At 48.5% G+C, this 23003-nt stretch overlaps 1 protein-coding gene across 5 annotated transcripts in view; it reads right to left on the reverse strand.

The window, feature by feature from the left end:
• Positions 1-23003, reverse strand: part of ALKBH8 (alkB homolog 8, tRNA methyltransferase) — a gene marked incomplete at its 5' end in the record, with an annotated part of 258458 nt that overhangs the window by 14197 nt on the left and 221258 nt on the right. For all 5 annotated transcript variants that reach the window (XM_079973657.1, XM_079973654.1, XM_079973653.1 and 2 more), the window contains one exon: positions 1425-1531. In XM_079973657.1, coding sequence (XP_079829783.1) covers positions 1425-1531 — 107 coding nt within the window. The remainder of the gene's footprint in view (positions 1-1424; positions 1532-23003) is intronic.

Consider the following 23003-nt stretch of genomic DNA (forward strand, 5'->3'; position numbering starts at 1 on the left):
GAGATCCCAGGCCACAGGGAGATTAGGCTGGCCTCAACCAGAGCCAGGGCTTTTTCGGCTGTGGCCCCGATCTGGTGGAACGCTCTGGCACAAGAGACTAGGGCCCTGCGGGACTTGACATCTTCCCACAGGGCCTAGAAGACAGAGCTGTTCCACCAGGCCTTTGGCCAAGGCACAGTCTGACCTCCTCTCTCCTTCTGTAATCCTCATAGAACTCTAGCCCAATGGTTGCCATTAATTTGATTCTGAATTGATTTTAGAATGTATTTCAATTAATTGACTGTGATTTTATGTAAATTGTGCTATTTTTACTGTTGTTAGCCGCTCTGAGCCGGGCTTTGGCTGGGGAGGGTGGGATATAAATAAAATTTTTATTTTTATTTATTTATTTATTTGCAGACCTTGATATTGACAAGGGAAATGCCCACAATGCAGACCTTTCAGAGCAAGGGCAATGCCCTGGATAGTGCCTCAAAGGAGCCTGGGTTCAAATCGCTGATCAGCCATGATGTTCTCTTTGGACAAGACGCTGCCTCTCCATTTAATCTACCTCACACGGTTGCTGAGAGAATGAAAGTGGCAGTAAAGACCCCCTAAATACCATTTTTGAGCACCCTGGAGGATTGGTGGGATCATAACATAATGAAGAAATCTGTCTGGTACAGGAAAAGGAATCTTGGGAACTATGTTGCCCAAGTATCCCTCTGTGCAGTCTGTTTGAGCTTCCTCAGGGAAATCCTGCAAAACTCCAAATCTTCCTCACGTCCAGCCTTTTCGCCCTCAACTTGATAAACGAGCTCCATTAATGCAGAATTTGCCATGGAGGGGCGGTATATCTGTCCAGGGGACTAGTTGAAAGCCCCTCAGAATTGCTGACTTGAAAAGTCGTCAGCACTTGACTCCCAGCAAGACAAGCGCTCAGCCTGTTATTGACTTCTATGCTGCTGAGCCGAGTTCAGCCGTGGCAGAATAAACTGCAGCAAATCATATTATTGCTTTGCGAGTTTGAACAAAGCAGATCTGAAAACCACATACCCATGCACGCTACCTCACCATTTTTAGTTATCCTAAAATATCTAGCCTGGTTTCTAAAGCCGGCATATCTTCAAAGGGCCCACGTCCCCGCCTATCACCTCTATTCCTCTAGCTCATGAGTGGAGAACCTGTGGTATTCCAGCTGTTGTTGGACTCCCCCATCAGCCCCTGCCAGCATGGCCAATGATCAGGGAGGGTGGGAGTTGGAGTCCAGGATCATTTGGAGGACCACAGACTCCCTAGCCCTGCTGTAAATAAACAAAAAACAGCAAATGGATGATCATCATTAACTGGTGACTGCTAAAGAAACAAGAAGGGAAGTCTGCTGCCAGTCTGCTCTGCCATTTTTATGCATGTAATATCATTAACTTGTGACTGTCAACACCTACCCATGGGTCCAGAGGTATCTAGATTCTCCAGACATTACCAGCAAGCTACGCCGAGGCAGCATAACCGCTGCGGCATGTCCATCCGGATGTTTGAAATCCATAACAATCTGTGGAAAAGAGGGGGAAATCATCTGTTATTTCTGAGAATTAACTGTAAGTAGGCAAGATTTGTAGTGATGTATGGAAGCGAGAGCTGGACCATAAAGAAGGCTGATCACCGAAGAATTGATGCTTTTGAATTATTGTGCCGGAGGAGACTCTTGAGAGTCCCATGGACTGCAAGAAGATCAAACCAATCCATTCTTAAGGAAAGCAGCCCTGAGTGCTCAGTGGAAGGACAGATCCTGAAGCTGAGGCTCCAATACTTTGGCCACCTCATGAGAAGAGAAGACTCCCTGGAAAAGACCCTGATGCTGGGAAAGATGGAGGGCACAAGGAGAAGGGGACGACAGAGGACGAGATGGTTGGATAGTGTTCTCAAAGATACCAGCATGAGTTTGACCAAACTGTGGGAGGCTGTGGAAGACAGGAGGGCCTGGCGTGCTCTGGTCCATGGGGTCACGAAGAGTCGGACACAACTAAACGACTAAACAACAACAACAACAGGCAAGATTTGCCACAGAAGTCAGCATTTTGATTGTGTGTGTATGGACACAGCAGGCATTTGCACTTAGAATCACAGAGTCTTTGGGAACACAGAAGCTGCCTTGTACGGAGTCAAGCCATTGGTCCACCAAGTTCAATACTGCATACACTGACTGGCAGTGGCTCTCAAGGTATTCAGGAATGGGACATTCCAAGGTGTACCTGGAGATGTTAGAGATTGAACCTGGGAACCTTCTGACTGCAAAGCAAAAGCTTTGCCACTGAGCTACTGCCCTACAATTTTACAAGGGGTTTTGTGATGGACTGGTTGGATGCAGAGAACTGATGGGAGGCACCAGTTGGGAGAAGAGGGAGCAGACTGGGAGGAGGAGGCTGGCAGAAGCTGAAGAGGCAACAGGGTTTAGTGAGCAGGAAGAGTCTGTGACAGAGAGCACTCCAGAACCAGATGCTGGAGAGGAGGAGGGGCCAAGAGGCAGCAACGTGTCAGGCTCATGAGGAGGCCGGGCTGTCCCCCACTTCTGCTGCGACCAGCTCCTCTCCCCTCTGGTTTCCCAGAATCCAAAGAGGTATGATGAAAGCGCAGTAAAGCCCGGCAAGATGAAGGAGCCTCAGATTGCTTGGGAAGGAATCAGGGAGAATGAAACTTAGGCAGTAGTGGGAAGGCAGGGACCTTCATAGGGGCAAGTTCTACCGGGATGAGTTGCTTTGCTCACAAGGCCTGGCCTCCTGAGCTGTCTTGCTTCTTTGACTAAAGAGTTAACTGAAGCCGTGTGAGTTATTGCTGACGTGCTCCTGTCAGGTTTGGACAAATTCATACAGAATAAGGCCATCCATGGCTATTAGTCAAGACAATGATATACTACCTCCAGGATCAAAGCCAGTATGATTCTGAATACCAGTAACTGGGGTACATCATGACAGAGCTATTGCCCTCGTGTCCTGCTTGTGGGCTTCCCAAAGACATCTAGTTGGCCATTCATTGACGTTTAGGGTAGCCTGCCAGGGCCTAAACATCACCCCCAGGGATATTTTTGCAGTCCAAGGCAGGCAGCAAAAAACAAGGAAACTTACTAAGTCCTTAAAGGACTGCCATACCTGGCTGGTGGGGCTGTGCAAAACTTGGTGGGTTGCAGGTTGTATGGACCACACAGGGAGCAAAATAAAAAATGAAATTACCGTATTTTTCCGTGTATAAGACTATATTTTTCCCCAAATTTTTTAAGTTTAAAGTTGGGAGTCATCTTATACAGTGGTACCTCGGGTTACATACACTTCAGGTTACATACACTTCAGGTTATAGACTCTGCTAACCCAGAAATAGTACCTCAGGTTAAGAACTTAGCTTCAGGATGAGAACAGAAATCGTGCGGCAGCAGCGGGAGGCCCCATTAGCTAAAGTGGTGCTTCAGGTTAAGAACAGTTTCAGGTTAAGAACGGACCTCCGGAATGAATTAAGTACTTAACCAGAGGTACCACTGTATTTAGAAGCATTGCTGCCTCCAACAGTGGGTATTATAGTGGCAATATGTGTAGAAGAATACATGGGAAAACATTCTTCCAAAACAAATTTATTGATATGCATCAACCAAATTTTGTAAAGGCTAGATGGCTTATGGGGGAAATTAAAAACAATCTTCACAACACAATAGAAACAGAGTGTGAAACAGAAGAAGCTGTTAGGTGGTGGAGGGAAGTCACAGGGTGAGGAATAAGGAAAAGCTATTTAGATACATACACATAGAACTGAAAATAGCTATAATTCGAAATGTACTGTAAAGTGTGTTATGAAGATGTCATGGAATGAAATAATTTAAAATAAAGAATATCAAGTATACATCCACATTTTGCAAGAGGGTTTTGCCCTAGTTCCGCCTCCTCAAATGCCATCGTAGAAGCCTTCCAGAAAGTAATTTCTATCCCACTTTTAATAATAGCAGTAATAATTATGGTAACAATAATCCTTTTGCAGTTTCGAAGGCTTCTGTTCTGACTCCGCCTTGCTGAGGCCACTCACTGAAGGAGCCAGATAGCATCTCCCTGCCTCTTTGTAAGTCTTTATCCCAGCAGCGCAATCCAAGTCGCCACTTCTTTGTCTCGTCCCCCCCCACACACACACACACCCACAGACACAAAAGGAAAGAGAGGGAGGTGCATTAAGGCTCCTGGTCTTCTTTTTAATTCACTAAGGACTAGCAATCAATAGCGCTACTTCTGCCACTGCCAAATCAATCCGCCTCTCATGACAACTTTCCTCCACAGGAGCGATATCCAATTACTATTTTCACTTCTACCCATTTTCTTTATTCTCGGAGGTGGCAAAGCCAATGAAGATCAAATTTCCAGCTTGCCCATTGTGCACCGCTAAGGACTACAGTCAATAATACGTGTTATATATACAAATTTTTATATGTGTCTATTATGGGAGGCAATGCTGGATATTTGATCTCGCACCATCCTTTCCAATGTTTCTTTCAAAGGGGGGGGTTTCGGAATAGCGTGTCTTCACACCCAGCCCTTCCCTCAAAAGCGTGAGCGATACGCATGAAGCCAAGAATACCACTCTGCAGTGTAAACATGACGCTGGAGCAAGCGTTCGTGACGAGGGAATGCGTGGCAGAGCATGCAAAGATGCCTAGATAGACATCGGAGCAGGCGCTTGCATTCTGAAGGCTGCTCCCACTGCCAAAGGCATGGGCAAAATAATGCAAAGGGGGGGGGGAAATAGGGGGAGGTGGGGTCGGGAGAGAGAATTCAAAGAGAAGAGCAGCTGGGAGAGAAAGGGGCATTTCTTTGAGCTAGGAAAGTTCCACAAGGCTGCTTGCACAGAGGTTAAATTGCATTTGGCAGGCCATGTAGACAAAAAAAGAGAGAGAGAGAAGGAGGGGGAAATCATTGTTAAAGAGGCTATATAGAAAGTGAGTCATTGTTTGATAATGATAGCTATAACATTGGCATGGGGAATAAGGGATGCAATGTGATTTTTTAAAAAAGAAAGAGGAACAAAAGCCTTGCAAAGTGATACCTTTATTTGGATCAAATTCTGCAGCTGTAGGACATCTTCCAGATTACACTTAACTCTTCATTCGGCAGATCTGAGGGACGCAACAGCTTGCAAACTCCTACCACGGGGGTTGAACAGCAGCTCACCCCTTTTAAACTTCTATTGAAATGGAACCTGCTTATCTATTACATCTCCTATGATAGATAGAAGCTGAAGATAGAAGATTGAAGCTGAGGCTCCAATACTTTGGCCACCTCATGAGAAGACTCCCTGGAAAAGACCCTGATGTTGGGAAAGATGGAGGGCACAAGGAGAAGGGGATGAGATGGTTGGACAGTGTTCTCGAAGCTACCAGCATGAGTTTGACAGTGGAAGACAGAAGTGCCTGGCGTGCTCTGGTCCATGGGGTAACGAAGAGTCGGACACAACTAAATGACTGAACAACAACAACAATGATAAATAGATAGATAGATAGATAGATAGATAGATAGATAGACAGACAGACAGACGATAGGGAGATAGGTAGATGATATAGATATAGATTAGATATAGATATAGATATAGATATAGATATAGATATAGATATAGATATAGATATAGATATAGATGATATAGATATAGATGATATAGATAGAGATAGAGATAGAGATAGAGATAGAGATAGAGATAGATAGATGTCTCTGCTCTTACACACTTCTTGAACACAGGAAGCTGTCTTATACTGGCATGATTTGTACACTACACTAAGCCAAACCATGACTAAGTGTGAATGAGCAAGTGTGAGAGCACACTTAGTGCATGCTGCTGCATTCTGCTGCATTCTGCACTTGTTAGAGCTTCCAAGTCTTCCTTGAGGGAAGTCTCATGTGCAGTGCATTGAAATAATGCAATACGGAGGTAACCAGGACATGGGACACCGTTGCCTGGTTACCTTTCTCTGCAGTAAGAACTGCAGCAAGTATGAATGAACTTTCAAATCGAAACCAGTGTATCATCCACCCATCAGATGGGAGCGAAGCAAGAGATGGGTCAGTAGCCAGTGCAGATCAGAGCAAGAAAGAAGAAACGGGATCTAAATCGGCTGATGTGCTGATGTCTTTCTTCTTCAGATACCAGGAGTGTTTGGGTTGTATCCAGCTAAGTCCTACTCGAAGCAGGCTCATTGAAATTAGTAAAACTTGTGGAAGATGAGGATAAACTATGGCCCAAACTTGAGTCCAACATGACAGATGCGACAACCACTACATGCTCTTTGGTTCTCTAAAAACAAATTTAGACCTTGCCTTAATTTTCAGAACAGATGCTTATGTATGACTTTTAAGTGCTAGACAGAAAGGAGTTTACTTGTCTCCTTCACTATCCCCCCTCTTGGCATCTCATCCAACGTTCAATAAATGGCATAGTGTCAGAGCTGCCTCCAGGTCCCAGCTCACAGAGGACCAACGCTAGGCTGTAGTTATGTACAAAAGTCTTTATTGAGATTCAGTCTCCATTTTAAAGCCGCAGCGTGCAGCTCTACGTCCCGACCTTAGACCGGCGAAGTCCTGTCTGAGTCTCCTCCCCCTCCACACCAGTTTAAGACTCTCGCTTTGCTCCACCTCTTCCTAAATTCCTTTCTCCTCTGGGCCCTCCTGCCCGCTAGGGTCTCATCCTTCCTGGACTCCTCTGACGCTGACCCTGACGATTCTTGCCCCTCCTTCCGGCGGGCTTTAGGACCTGGTTCCCTATCCGGGCTACCTTCTGTGCCGCTCGCCTGTACCTTTGAACTTGGCGCGCGCGCCCAGCCTGCAACTTTCCTCTTAACCGTTAACTCGCTCTCCGATGGAGGCGTGGTCCACCCTGACTCATCTTCTCTCGCTGGTGGTGCATATGTGGGCTCTGACACCTGGGACTCCTCCCCCCCACTACGCTCTGGTGGGGAAGCTGGTCCTGATTTGCAACTGCTGCTCTGGGAGTCCCCGCTGGCCCCTTGCTTCTGGGGTGTCCCCCTTGGGTCGCCCCTTGCCCTGCCCATCGGCGCCCCCTTCTGTGAATCTTCCGATTCGCTGGAGAGGCTCATGGAATCTATCGGGCTGCTGTCATATTCTCCTACGCTGCCCTCGGATTGCTCCCCCTCGCTTTCCATCTCCTCTCCTCCCTGCGCTCCCGCTGAGTCCCTGACATCCATCCCCCCCTCGAAGCCCCCCCTTCCCCCCTCCCCCTCTTCTGGCGTGGGTTCCGGGTGCTCCAATGCTGTGGGGGTGCATGCCGGATACCGGTCTTCCCCCCTGGCATGCTGCCAGTCCGTGACGGGTACATCGACGTCGCTCTCCTCCGCTTCCATCTCGTTGCCGGCGTGCTCGAAACCAGGATCCTCCCCCAACCCGTCCATGCCCCCTTGTTCCCCCATTTCCTCTGGGTAGTCTGCGTGCCAGGGCCCTCTGAGCAGTCTCCTGCGCCACTCCTCCTCGGGTTGAGTGTCCCACCAATAAGAGCGCTCCGCACCCAAGTCTGAGACCGACCCCTCCGGCGAGGTAGTCTCTGGAACTGTCTCCTCAGCCGAGGAGAACCCCTGAAACGTACTGGCTGAGAGTGTGGGGGTGAAAAGATATTCGTCAAAATAATCCTCCGGCATGGGCCTGTGTGGGAAGAGTGCGTGGAACTCGTCTTTGAGGTAGTGCTCCTCCACCGCATAGTACGGCACCCAGCTGTTGGCGCTGGCCGGGGCACCTTCCCTTGCGATGAGATATTCGACTCCCTCTTCCCCCCATCTCGAGTCCAAAATCTCCGTCACCTCGTTGAGTGGCCCCGCCCTCGGCGACCCCCCTGTCATGGGTGCATCTCTAAGCGGACTGGGAGCTGTTCCTGGCTCCTGAAACCTGTGAGGTGCCTTGTAGGGCGTTAGCACCGATCTATGAAAGACCGGGTGCATTCTGGAACCCTCCGGTAGTGTCAAACGGAAAGCCACTGGGTTGATCTGTGCCTCGACTAGGTAAGGGCCCAACTGCTTGTGTCCTAGCTTCTTCTTAGCTAAGGACCTGGCCGGCACTGCCTGGGCCGCTAACCAGACCCAGTCCCCTACCCGTATGTCCTCCCCCACTCTTCTGTGTTTGTCTGCTTGCATCTTGTATACGTGTTTTGCTAGGTCTAACTGTCTACGGAGCTGTTCATGGACCTCCTGTAACTCCTCTGCCAATGCCTCTGCTCCCTGTGGCTCCCCCTCTTTCTCTAAGCCCGGGAAGGTCCTGGGATGTCGCCCGTGGTTGGCAAAAAACGGTGTCACCCCCGTGGACACGTGTTGTGTGTTGTTGTAGGCAAACTCGGCCAGGGGCAGATAGTCCACCCAGGTCGAGGGCTGCTGGTTGGCGTAACATCTCAGGTACTGCTGCATGACGGCGTTGACCCTCTCCGCTTGTCCGTTGGTCTGCGGGTGTCTTGCCGACGCTAGGTTGACCTTGACGTTCAGGATCCCCATCAGCTTCCGCCAGAAACTCGAGATGAACTGGCGCCCCCTGTCGGACAGGATAGACCGTGGCAGGCCGTGTACCTTGAACACGTGGTCTATGAACAGCTTGGCTGTCTGTTCCGCTGTGGCCACCTTCGCGCAAGGAATGAAGTGCGCCATCTTGGTGAACATGTCGACTACCACGAGTACTGCTGTTTTGCCCCTCGAGCTGGGCAGGTCAGTGACAAAGTCCAAGGCTACCCTCTCCCACGGTTCGGACGGGGTCTGTAGCGGTTCTAACAGTCCCGCCGGCGGTCTGTGTACTGGCTTGGCCCTTTGGCAGGTGTCGCACCTCGTGATGTAATCCGCGACTTCTCCCCGCATCTTGGGCCACCAAAAGTCTCTGGCTACTAATTCCACCGTCTTTTCCTTGCCGAAATGTCCGGCGCTGGGTGCGTCATGTAGCTGTTGCAGTACTGTCGCGCGGAGTTCATCTCCCGGTACGTAGATGGCCCCCTTGCGGAGGAGCAGTCCGTCGTGTATCTGGAACTCGTCGTCCTTTGCCGTGCCGCTGCGCACCTCCTCCATCTTGGAGCGCGCGAAGGAATCTGTTCGCAGCTCGCGCCGTATCGCTTCCAGGTCTACTGTGGCAGAAGCGCATGCCCACGCCTTGGGTGTGAAAATGTGTTTGGCCGCTACCGGTGCTGCTTCCTCCAGATACTGCGGCTTCCTGGATAGCGCATCAGCCATGACGTTGTTGTCTCCGGGGATATATTCTATCCTGAAGTCGAAATCCGCAAAGAACTCCGCTCAGCGGATGTGTCTCTGGTTCAGGAACCGCGCCGTGCGCCAGTACTCCAGGTTCTTATGGTCCGTGCGAACTTGCACCGTGTGTTTGGCTCCGATGAGGAAGTGCCGCCACGCCTTGAATGCTGCATGAATGGCCAGCAACTCTCTGTCCCAGATGGTGTAGTTCTGCTCCGACTTGCTGAGTTTCCTGGAGTAGAAAGCACACGGCCTCCAATCCCCTTGCGGGTCTCGCTGCAACAGGACTGCCCCCACGGCTCTGTCGGAGGCATCCGTCTCCACCCTCATGGGCTTGCTGGGGTTCACATGCAGCAGTTGTTCCTCGGAAGCGAAAAGACGCTTGAGTTTCTGAAAGGACTGCTCCGCCTGCTCCGTCCAGATGAACTTCTTCTTCTTGGAGCTGAGGGTGTCCGTGATGGCCGCCGTCTGCATAGCGAAACCCTTGATGAACTTGCGATAAAAGTTAGCAAAGCCGACAAACCTCTGGACCTCCTTCCGATTGCGCGGGCTCTTCCAGTCCAGTACTGATCGTACCTTGGCGCTGTCCATGGCGATTCCCTTGTCGGACAGCTTGTAGCCCAGGAAATCCACCTCCGTCATGTCGAACTGGCATTTCTCCAGTTTGGCGTAAAGCCTGTGCTCCCGTAGTCTTTGCAGGACTTCCTTGACATCTCTCTCGTGATCCTCCTGCGATTCCGAGAAGATCAGAATGTCGTCCAGGAAGCAGACGCACTTCTTGTAGAGGAGCCCCGCTAACACGTGATGCATGAAGGCTTGGAAGCAGTGGGAGCCATTTTGTAAACCGAAGGGCATAACCCTATACTCATAGGTGCCCAAGGGCGTGAACATGGCCGTCTTCCACTCGTCGCCCTCCCGCATGCGTATAAGATTGTACGCCCCTCGTAGATCCAGCTTGGTGAAGATGCGTCCCTTCCTCACCGTCGCGAGCAAGTCGTCGATCTTGGGCATCGGGAAAGCCGTGGGCTTGGTTTTCGAATTTAAAATTCTGAAATCAACTACAAGCCTCTTCTGGGGCGTGTCTTTTTTCTTCACAAAGAACACAGGACTGCCCCCCACTGCTTTGGATTCTCGGATGAATCCCCGCTTCAAATTGTGATCTATGAACTCCCTGAGCTCTTGCAGTTCGTCTTCAGACATGGAGTACAGTTTCCCGGTCGGCAGCGTTGCCCCCGGCAGGAGGTCAATCTTGCAGTCGTAGGGTCTGTGGGGAGGCAGCTTGTCCGCTTCCTTCTCGCAGAAGACCTCCAAAAACGCCTTGTACTTGTCGGGTACAGCTTGCAGCATGCCCAGTTGTAGCTGTGGGTCATCCTCTTGCCCCTCGTCCTCCTGGTTAGTCATGATGCAATGTTCTGCGCAGTAGGAGGAGCAGAAGGTCAATTTACGCTGGTACCATGCCAATGCCGGGCTGTGCCTGTCCAACCAGCTCATGCCCAACACTATGGGCGTGTCTGACAGTTGGGTGACGTTGAAGCTGATGACTTCGCGGTGATTTCCAATGCGCATCACCATTGGCGGCGTTTGCTGTACCACCTGTCCCCCCAGCAATTCTCTTCCATCGACTGTCACTACTTTCAGGGGCATCGTGGCAGGCAGGAGCGCTATGCTATGTTGCTTGATGAAATCCACCCCCATAAAGTCTGCATTGCTACCAGAGTCAATGGTAATAGGCACTTCCATGGGGAGCCCATTGGGAAGCTGGAGTGTTGCGGTGAGCTGCACCACTGGTTTGGGCGGGAGGGGGTCTGTGGGCTGTAAGATTCCTGGGGACTGCTTCACTGATTCGTCTGGCTGGGCCCCAGCGGCTCTGCTTCCAGCCAGACTTCGTCGTTTCCCTGCTGCGGTTCCCTCTGCTGAGCTGCTTCTGTTACTTTTGCTGAGGCTGCATTGTGCTTGTGGAGCCTCTGGGGGCACTCTTTTGCCATATGCTGAGCACTTTCGCAGATGTAACACTTCCTGTTCCCTCTAGGAGGCTTCACCTTGGCTGCTCCTGGTGTGAGGGCTCTGGTCGCTGACTGAGCCTTGGCACCACCTATCTCCATCGGCTCCTCTCCCCCTCCCAGTGGAGGCGTGGGTTGAGCGCGCGCTGAGTCTCTGGGGAAGAAAGGAGGTGCCCTTGCTGGCGTGCGTCCCCAACGCCCTTCATCTTTGCTCCAGGGACGTTCTTCCAGCCGCACACCAATCGTCAGCGCCTTCTGGATCACTTCTTGAGTGCTCCGTGGCCTCTCCCCCCTTGCGATTTCGTCTTTCACAGCCCCGTTGAGCCCCTCCCAGAACAGGTCCCTGACGGACGCTGAGTCCTTTTCCCATCCCAGCGCGTTGACCAATGCAAAAAAGCGGGAATGATATTGCCTTACAGTGGCTCTGCCTTGTTTCAGACCGTGAATCTCTTTTCTAGCGACATCCACATCTATCTCTGATAAAAAACAATCGTCCATCGCCTTAATGAAGGCTTTTGCGTTTTGGAGGGCTGGATCATTATCTCTCCACAGATTGCGCAACCACGCTTTAGCTTCTCCATGGAGATGCGTTAGTATGAAGCCTACTTTCTCCTGCTCATCTCTAAAGTCCTTCTCCAGCAACTTTAGCGCAAAAACTACGTCTGCTCTGAAGTTAGGATATTGCTGCAGACTCCCATCGAAATGCGACACCAGGCTCCCCATTCTCTTCCCGAGCCCGATCCCTTCTGATTTGGCTGCCGGTGGCCCCTGTTTAGTCAACATTTCCAACCTGTTTTGCAGATCCTTGCAGACAGCATCTGATTCCTCTTCTCTCCTCCTTGCCGCTCGTATTTCTGCGTTAAGTTGTACCACGGCTTCTTGCAAAGCTGCCAGTCGTTCTTCTGTAGTCATCTTGTGCTGCTTTTGTGAGCTCGCGAAGCACCAATCTTCGCCCCTCGCTGCGTCCTCTCACGTTGCGAGGTTCTTTGAAATTTGAGACAGGACTTACTGTCAGAGCTGCCTCCAGGTCCCAGCTCACAGAGGACCAACGCTAGGCTGTAGTTATGTACAAAAGTCTTTATTGAGATTCAGTCTCCATTTTAAAGCCGCAGCGTGCAGCTCTACGTCCCGACCTTAGACCGGCGAAGTCCTGTCTGAGTCTCCTCCCCCTCCACACCAGTTTAAGACTCTCGCTTTGCTCCACCTCTTCCTAAATTCCTTTCTCCTCTGGGCCCTCCTGCCCGCTAGGGTCTCATCCTTCCTGGACTCCTCTGACGCTGACCCTGACGATTCTTGCCCCTCCTTCCGGCGGGCTTTAGGACCTGGTTCCCTATCCGGGCTACCTTCTGTGCCGCTCGCCTGTACCTTTGAACTTGGCGCGCGCGCCCAGCCTGCAACTTTCCTCTTAACCGTTAACTCGCTCTCCGATGGAGGCGTGGTCCACCCTGACTCATCTTCTCTCGCTGGTGGTGCATATGTGGGCTCTGACACCTGGGACTCCTCCCCCCCACTACGCTCTGGTGGGGAAGCTGGTCCTGATTTGCAACTGCTGCTCTGGGAGTCCCCGCTGGCCCCTTGCTTCTGGGGTGTCCCCCTTGGGTCGCCCCTTGCCCTGCCCATCGGCGCCCCCTTCTGTGAATCTTCCGATTCGCTGGAGAGGCTCATGGAATCTATCGGGCTGCTGTCATATTCTCCTACGCTGCCCTCGGATTGCTCCCCCTCGCTTTCCATCTCCTCTCCTCCCTGCGCTCCCGCTGAGTCCCTGACACATAGGCTATGGTATCAGGAGACAGAGGGACAAAGGCATTAAATTTCTGTGTGATCTTTACGTTAATGGAACGCCAACCTCTCAAGAACAGCTAAAATATAAATTAGGTAACCAGCCTCTCCTGTGGCTACTCTTGACAACAACTTCGGAACATAAACGCACAATAAATCTTTCTCAGAAAGCGCCACTCGTCATTTAACCTTTTTAAAAAAAAACTCCAATTAAAAATCAGAATGCCATATCAAGAGGTTTAATTTCATCTTTATATAAATTTGTTTTGGTTGCTGAGTACAACAAACTGAAGGGGACCAAGATGGTGTGGGAAGGACTTGGATTGCATCATTCTTGTTTATACTTTCCTCAGATTGTGGCAACAACACCCCCCCCCAAAATATAAATCCATCTCAGAGAGGAACAGAGAGTTAACACTGAAATTAATTCACTGATGGTATTTAACCCCTCGTGGATTGGCATATATGCCTCCCTCTTCCTCAACGAGATGCTGGCATGGGTGCCAGGAGAAGGCACATATGTCCACATGTGGTGGTATTGTGCCAAACGCCAAAATTCTGTACCTCAATTTTCCAGGAAATAATTAAGATTATAGGTCATAGTGATTCCCCTCTCCCGCCCCCTGTGGCACTACTGAATATATTTGAAAACGGAGAAGCACCATCCCATTGCAAAGAATTGGGGTCACATTTGTTAACTGCTGCCTAAGCTATTATGGCTAGACATGGGAAGGACTTAGTAGGTGCCAACCTTGTATCCTGGTATAATAAAGAGTGGGAGATTGCCTTATTTGGGGGGAGAGAACTTATTTACAAATTGAGATTGGCTAGAGAACAAAGCAAGACAGACATTCTTTGTGTGTGATTTTATTAAATATGTTAATGACGATTCGCACAACTTAAGCCCACATCCAGCACTTAACAGATCTTGATTGATTCAGTAAAATATACCCAACTGTCCCCTCTCCATCCTCTTTTTCTCTTCTGTACACCATTATCTCCAACTCATTTTATAAGGCTCTACATATCCTACTGTGCAAAGATGTTCTCTATCCATTAATCTATTTTTACCAATCTATTTTTTCAAAAAGGCTATATTCGGTATACATAAATCAAAATGTTTTGATACCGTATTTCTTCAAATATAAAAAAGCTATTTACAAAAAAAATAAATATTAATGAACCTATGTTTGCCGTTCCTGTTGAAATCTAAATCTTAGTAGGACTAAAGCAGGCACGTCCAACTCCAAGAGACTGTGATCTACTCATAGTATAAAAAGACCAGCTGTGATCTACCCATTGTCATTGCTAGGAGTTGTTAAGATTTTTTGGGGGGGGATTGACCAAAGTTCTGGAGCTTTTTTAAGGGGAAGGTTGGCCAAAGTTCTGGAGCTTTTTTTAGAAGAGAAGAAGAAGAAGAGTTTGGATTTGATATCCCGCTTTATCACTACCCGAAGGAGTCTCAAAGCAGCTAACATTCTCCTTTCTCTTCCTCCCCCACAACAAACACTCTGTGAGGTGAGTGGGGCTGAGAGACTTCAGAGAAGTGTGACTAGTCCAAGGTCACCCAGCAGCTGCATGTGGAGGAGCGGAGACGTGAACCCGGTTCCCCAGATTACGAGTCTACCGCTCTTAACCACTACACCACACTGGCTCTCCCTTTTAGGGGAAGGTTTGCCCAAAGGCGATCACTAAACTTCAGGCTAAACTTCAGGCCATAATCTACCTGGGACAACCCTGTGATCTACTGGTAAATCACGATCTACCTGTTGGATATGCCTGGACTACAACATTCACAATTGCTCCCCAGTCCTTACTGAATGTGAGGCTGGATCCTTCCAATACAACCATTTGTACCCCGGTGGCAACAGCCCGGCTACTCTTGCTTCCAGGGTACATATGAAAGAGATGCCCCCCCCCACTCTGGACAAACCAACATTGGCAAAAAGTGCTCTCAACTATCACTTGATATAAATAATGCTAATTTGAAAGTATATTGCCTCCCAAAGCCCTTTCAAAGCACAATGAAGTCTCCAAGCTGCATCTAGGGTCGCTAGATCTAGATCAGGCTTCCTTAACCTGTTGGCCTACAACTCCCATGATCCCTAGCTAGCTGGACCAGTGGTCAGGGATGATGGGAATTGTAGTCTCAAAGCATCTGGAGGGCCGAAGTTGAGGAAACCTGTTCTAGACCAATGATGAGGAGCTGGTGGCCAGCCAATTTGGAATGCAGGCAAATCCCATCTGGTGACGTACAAATGACTTGACCTCACATGTCTTCAATACACAACTTGCCATCTTATCGCTTGTCCGATAACGCCAGACCACAAGGCACCCCTACTTCTCCTTCCTATCGATTTGCTTATTTGGAATTAGCCCTAAGCCACAAAGTATTTGCTGCTGAAAGTTTGCTGCCGGGAACTTTTGGCTCCTGAGGCCGAGAGTTTAACAGTTTTCATTGCCTCTTGATCTCTTGCACACTGACTAGTGTAGCGAGAACTTAATCCCCCCCAGGAAAAGTAATGCAGGCCTTGGGCACCTCGTGCGATTACAAAGCCAAGAATTCAAGCCAGGCTCCCAGCATAGCCTGGTTTATTAAATTTCACCAACTGCCCACGCTCAGCTTCTTACAAAAGGCTCCCACTGTTTCCTCAGCCGCCTTCCTTCAACGAACAAGAAGCATTTAATGCTGTTTAGTCTCCGTATTGTTTGCCTCTTTGAGAGGATTTCGCTATATTGAAATATGCCCGGAACCCATAAATTTAGCACTGATGCAGGCAAGTGCCACCACCTCTGACGTGATCAGACCCTCTGGATGCATCAGAACATAAGGGCTGCCTTGCCGGATCCAGAGCAAGGTCTGTCTAGTCCACTATTCTCTTCTGAATGTCAGAACAGTGTGCTTACGAGCGGAGCATGACAATTATGTCCTTCTGATTCTCTTTGTCCCAGCAGCGGGTGTACTTATGTTCCACTTGGCCACAACTGTCGATTTTGTTGACAAGTGAGGCCTGCAACAAAATGTTGCAGTATGGAGTGTGCCCTGTTCAGGATTCCAGCTGCCCCATTCCATTCCCCCTGCCAGCCTCTTGGCTTTCCATATTCAACCTCTGTGGAGGGAAGTAGATGGGTATTTACTTACTCCTTAATAACAAAACCCAACTCCCAATCCAGCGCTTCTCCTAAACCCGTATGGCTATCACCAGCCATTCTCCTCCCTTCTGAACCCTCAATTTACTGGTAGCTCAGTAACTGTGGGGTACAGGCATAGTACAGACCCAGACAGATACAGCTGTTATGCCCATCTAATCATTTTAGGTGCATACACTGGCATGAAATAAGTCCCCAAATTTTACTATATTTTTCAGCAGCTCGTCTGCCTTCACATACCCAGGAAAGATAATTGGTGACGTTGTCAGCATCCCAAAAGAGAGAAAGATTGAGAGATAAATCTTTTATTTAACCGATTTCTTTGTAACAAAACACAGCCATCTGGAGACAATATTTTACTTGCGACGGGGTTTCACTTTACTGTGTCCATTGTAAGTTTTCTGTTTTGCACTGTGCCTGGCACATAGCTCTGGGGAAAGCATGTGTCTACTCCTCCAAATCTACCATATGCACACCTAATCCCCCTCCTCCTTTGGGTACCACTCCTCGCCATACCTGCTGCACCATCCCAGGTACATGTCCCTTCTGAGGCTCACAGGGGCTGCAGCTCAGGTTCAAAGCCCAGAGAGCTATTGCTAGTCAATGCAGAATCACAGACTTCAACCTTTTCAGACCTGGGATTCACTTTAATCCCAACATACATTTGGGGACCAATTTCTTAATTTCCCCCCTACTTTTATGTCCCTTTCAGCTCAGTACATATGCTTAGCAGTTAAGTCCCAGTTCCACCTAAGAGCAAACACTTCCTTATATCTATTATTGAAGGGCCCCCAAACAACCACACAAAGTCACAATTGCTATGTTCCCTCTTTTCCTTCCTTCTTTCCTTATGGGTGGAATTTGGGTGTAGCATGAGGGAAAAGATGCTTCCAAGCAGGCTTGGGGGGGGGTGCTAGACTGATAAGGGTCCCTGAAATTCCTGTTCGTAAGTATTATGGAGGATTCTCCAGGCCTGAAATACAAGAGAAGAGTATATGTTTAAAGAAAAACTACTCTTTAGCAAGAAGATCCACATACTTAATGAAAGCCATCACTTTGGTCAACGTTATCGTATAGGAAACATGCGGATTTAATTTCAACGCAGCATGGCTTGCTTTTGAAATGGATTTGTAAAAACCCATTTGGGGAAACTGCTCTCTGAGACTGCAACGTTCTTACAGTTGTGCTTAACTCCTAATGAAGAAAAATTGGGATTCGTGGAAACATGAAATACCGCATTCTCAAAGACCGCATTCTCTATTTTATATGCAAAATAAAAGATATATAATTTACTCGAAATAGGTAGATGAAACCTTTTGTATCCCTCCTCAGCAGGTTGGGGACAGGTAAAGGACCCCTGACCATTAGGTCCAGTTGTTACCGACTCTGGGGTTTTGGCGCTCATCTCGCTTTATTGGCCGAGGGAGCCAGCGTACAGCTTCTGGGTCATGGGGACAGGTAGCAGCAGTCAAAACAACACACACAACTCCTCAGGTTAATAAGGTATGCCACACCTGCTCAATCCTGGCCCTTGAAGCAAAGCTGGCATCAATGGTAGGCACTACTGAGCATATGGCTAGGCTCATTCATGAGAAAGGGCCTCTCTCTGGCCCTTGCTCTTATGACCTGCTCACCAGGCCTCTTTAAAGATGCAAGCAATGACAAGAGAAAGGAGATACAGCAACACCCTCCATTTGCCTGGCAGACTGGTCAAGTGAACAGATTGCAGAGACAGTAAAGACTTCCTGCTCCATGATTGCAGTCATGGGATTTTTGTCTTTCACATGACGGTATATGTTTTGACTCCACAGAGTGGGAAGTGACGGAAACAGGATGTTTGTGTTACTGTGTTCCGTGAAGTGGGACTATTGTCCTTTGTTCATTCCCTCTTTGCTGTCTGATGCTAGAGAGAGAGGGAGCCATGTTGCAGTGCTCCGTGTGTATTTAGATGTAAATAAAGAAGATTAGCCAAAATGCTGAGTTGCTGAGGTCTGTCACAAAAAGCTGCGAAAACTCTGCGGACCCCTAAGTGTGCCGATGTCGGTTGGCATCGGTCGCTGTGATGTTTGGGCAGAAGAAAGCTTTTGAAGCTCCCAAACGATTGACCAGGAGGAAGAGAACATGCCAGTTGGGCATGTGTCTCTGCCAGGGTCCTACTCAAGTGTAGGCTGAACTCCTGACAGACTGCACCTTGCCCAAGCCCTATTGGAGGTTGCCGCCAACACACTTCTACTGCGCTTGCTGCTGGTGTGGTGGCTCCTCCATAAAACTGCTTTAAGCAGCTTATAGCAGAGTTTCTTCCTGGTGGCAGATGACAAGAGACTATAAGACTAGTGCAAAATACTCAGTCAAGAGTTACTTTATTTCTTGGCTGGTTCACAAGCGACTATATACAAAACTATTTACATACAACTTTCCACCACAGTGTGATAGTACTCTTTCCTCCTGCAGGCAAGTACAACCTGCAACTTCCTCTTTTATTTTCACCCCAAGCTGTAACCAATCAGCCTAGATTGTCACTCCTAACTATTAAAGAAAACTTCTTTAAAGCTACAAACACCTTTTTCTGTTTCTTTGCAAAATGACTTCCTAACAAGCCCCGCACTCGAAAATCCTGGAGCTGCCACTACAAAGAAGAACATCTTACAGAAAGAATTCGTTCTTTGATTGTTAACAGACCTCTAAGGAAAGGAACGTGGGTGGGAAGCAGGTGGCGCTGTGGGTTAAACCACAGAGCCTAGGGCTTGCTGATCAGAAGGTCGGTGGTTCGAATCCCCACGACGGGGTGAGTTCCCGTTGCTCGGTCCCAGCTCCTGCCAACCTAGCAGTTCAAAAGCACATCAAAGTGCAAGTAGATAAATAGGTACCGCTCTGGCGGGAAGGTAAATGGCATTTCCATGTGCTGCTCTGGTTCGCCAGAAGCGGTTCTGTCATGCTGGCCACATGACCCAGAAGTTGTACGTCAGCTACCTCGGCCAATAAAGCGAGATGAGCGCCGCAACCCCAGAGTTGGCCATGACTGGACCTAACGGTCAGGGGTCCCTTTACCTTTACCTTAAGGAAAGGAAGTTCACAGTTGTGTTATTGCTGCTTTTCATGTTTGTTGCAACAGGTGGTACGATCCAAATGATGTCCCCAGTTGCTTTTTAGCAGCCACAGTGTTACTAAAAGGTCTCTGGAGGTATGTCCAACCCAAACTCGTTAAGGGCTTTTAAAGATTCAAATCAGTGCTTTGAATTGTGCACCTTGCTCCCCCACCTCTCTGTGGGTACACATGTACACACTTGTAGTTAGTGCTTGGCAAAACAGCATTCGCACTCAACACTGCCCGTGCCAAAGAATAACTTGCACATCCCACAGGGGAGATGCCCTAGACATTGTAAGATAGTGCCCATGTCACCCTGTGGGCTCAACATTCCTTTCCTTTCTCGGGCAGATATAAACAGATATTACACCGCATCAAAAGCAAAAGCAACGAGAATATATTTTGGCTGAAATTTCCATCTGACAAACTATAGCGCTGGTATACAGATTCATAAATGTGGTTTTGCTAGTTATACAAATATTTGACGTTTTGTTCTAAAATCTCCCCTCAGGGCTCAAAAGGACACTGCTGTATATAGGACATTTTATCCTGGCATAGTAATGGAAGTATAAATCCCCGGGGCTACGGCTTTTGTGTTGAAGATATTATCCAAGTCCATTTCACATCCTGGAGGGACGATACCGCCAAACTAGTGATTGCCAATTTAAGTTTGTTTCGCTGCTTGAAAGACCAATTGTGCCTCCTTCTGGTTTTATCATTCCACAGCCTCCATCTGCATGCAGAAAACTTTTCTGACAAAATTTGCCACAGCCTTAAAATAGACTCTTGTAACAAAGGGGGAATGACGTCACAGGCTTGATGAAATTAGCTCTCTTTATTCAATCTCTGAGCAGAGGTACTGCTGAAATGCAACAGCTACTTTCTAATGCCCCACAGTTCAGTTCAGCTCAGCTCAGCTGCTGCTAATTTCTGACAGGCATCAGTTGCAGCCAGGTTCATTTCATGCTCTGATCTTCCAAAAATAGCTCTGAAAGTTTGTTTGTTGTTGTTTTAAGTAGCCACCACTGGTAGAGCTCTTGCAGAAATTAAAAGTATTATTGAGTGGGTTGGGGGGTTAAGTCCTAGTGCGCTTGAGGCTCCTTGAGGGTTTAAGGGAGGGAGAAAGAGATATAAACGCTGACCTGCGTAATTAAGGATAACAGGTACTGAAACCCTTTATAATTCATTATTAAGAATGTAGCAAAAAGGGAACAGTAAGAATAGGGATGAGGATAACACAGGTTTAAAATGTCAAATATAATAAAGGAGAGGCAAAGGGGGGGAGGGGATGGGCAGAAGCATGCCAACAGCCCAACTGTTCAATTTAGAGGCCAGGTAACCTAGGAAACTGCCCCTCAGTCCCAGCCCTGGAGGCACAAAATGGAGCACCAAGATAGTACGGTCAGACACAAGCCTAGGATGAAAGGGAGAAAAACTGCATGGCGGTTGCTAGGCAACTTCTGCCACCCTCCTATTCTCTAGAAACAACAGTGGTTGCCTAGCAACTGAGGCCTGCATTCTCCTACCTCAGTAGAGGCCTTGGTCAAAAAGAGCCTGGAGTCTTCTTGTAAACCTGCACCAACAGAGGCAATGGGAAAACAGGGGGACGGGGAGGCAGAGTATTAATGTGTGTGAGGGAAAATATCTCAACATAAATAAGAACATAAGAAGAGCCTGCTGGATAAGGCCAATGGCCCATTCCGTCCAGCATCCTAGTCTCACAATGGCCAACCAGGTTCCTGTGGGATACTTGAAAGCAGGACCTGAGCACAAGAGCACTCTCCTCATTATCTGTGGGATTCCCCCTTCCTCCTCACTCCTGGCCTTCTCTGGAGGATGGAGCTTGCTCCAAGATCCTTGCAGCATATGTACATTACACATAGTGGGTGGTATTTAATAAGAAGATTGTTATCTCACCACCTAATATTACAAAAAGCTCTCTGTCAGAACTGCAGTGGCTAACCTTTGGCCCTCCAGGTGTCAGGCATAGGTCAGCAGTAAAACAATGGAAATCAGCCCTGAGTGCTCACTGAAAGGACAGATCCTGAAGCTGAGGCTCCAATACTTTGGCCACCTCATGAGAAGAGAAGACTCCCTGGAAAAGACCCTGATGTTGGGAAAGATGGAGGGCACAAGAAGGGGACGTCAGAGGACAAGATGGTTGGACAGTGTTCTCAAAGCCACCATCATGTGTTTGGCCAAACTGTGGGAGGCAGTGGAAGACAGGAGTGCCTGGCGTGTTCTGGTCCATGGGGTCACGAAGAGTCAGACACGACTAAACGACTAAACAACATCAACAAAAAACACCTGCTGTCAGTGGACTTAGCTCTTTATTCAAAGAAACAAAACAGCGCAGGCCTAGTGATCACAACAATTCTTCTCCATAGGTCTTGCCCCAATGAGGCAGTTGCAAGGACTGAGGGACCTTGCCTTCCCACTGCTGCCTAAGACTCCTCTCCCAGTTCCTTCCCAGGCAATCTGAGGCTCCTTCATCTTGCCTCTCGCCTCTTTGTCTTTGCGCTGCTCCACCCTCATAATTTCTCTGCATGTTCTGGGATACCAGGGGAGAAGGGCTGGTTGCAGGAGGGGGAGACTCTCTGGATTCTTCAGCAGCCTGACTAATTTATGTCTCCTGTTCCCTCTCCTCTTCTGCCTCTGCTTCTGGGCTTCTCTCTGCCGTAGACTCTCCCTGCTCACTAAACCCTGTCACCTCTTCAGCTTCCAACACCTCCTTCCTCCAAGTCTGCTCCCTCATCTTCATCAGACCATTCATTGTGATTCCATCACCAGTCTGAGCCTCCTTCCCCTGGGGGTTCCCCAGTTTGATGCCTCCCACAACTCCTCTGGCCAGTCCATGACATCAGGTGTTGGTGGACCACAACTCCCAATATCCCTGATTATTGGCCAGGGCAGTTTGGGATGTTGGGAATTGGAGTCCCACAACATCAGGAGGGCAAGAGATTAGCCACTGCTGTGTTAAAGCAATTCCACAGCATGATCCACTGTCCTGTAGTAATGATGAGATTAAAAAAAGGAGATACACGACAAAAACAAGACAGGAAGTCGAGATAACGCTGACCAATTAATCTGGAAATAGTTGCTCTGGTTATGTACCTTGGGAAGGAGACATCCATCTGATTCACTGACTTCAATGGCGTTTATTTCTGGCCGAAGTGTATAGGATTTCACTACAATCTTACAAGTACTTGTATTGATTAGCGAAAAAGTACAGAAGGGCTGAGCCTTGATAACAGACAGTAAGAACATAAGGGCCCTGCTGGATCAGCCCATCCTGGCATCCTGTTATCACAGTAACCAACTAGATGCCTACGGGGAGGATCACGCAAGCAAGACCTTAAATTTGCAGCAACACTCTCTCCTCCTGAGGTTTCCAGCAGCTGGAATTCAGAAGCATACTGCTCCCAATCATTCTCGCCTTGCAGTAAATGGACAATTGAAGACATTTGAAAGATGGACAGTGATTCCCCCATGGAGACACCATTTAAGCAGAAGTAGCATTTTCTGGATTTTGCTGTGGCTCTGATTGCCCTGCGGCAAAAAATGAAAAATGATGCGGCAAAGTCAACAGAAATGTAATTCTGCAACTTTGCATTAAAAAAAAGAGAGCTTAACTCACTCTTGCAATTTTCAGGATTTTTTTTATAATAGTACAAAACACCCAATGAGAATCCTTCTACCAGAGTGCCAACTTGAATAATTTTTTTTTTGGGGGGGGGGACAGATAAGCCCCCCCTGCATAATTGGTCAC

Source organism: Podarcis cretensis (assembly GCF_951804945.1).
Source record: "Podarcis cretensis genome assembly, chromosome: 4".
In the NCBI taxonomy this organism is placed as follows: domain Eukaryota; kingdom Metazoa; phylum Chordata; class Lepidosauria; order Squamata; family Lacertidae; genus Podarcis; species Podarcis cretensis.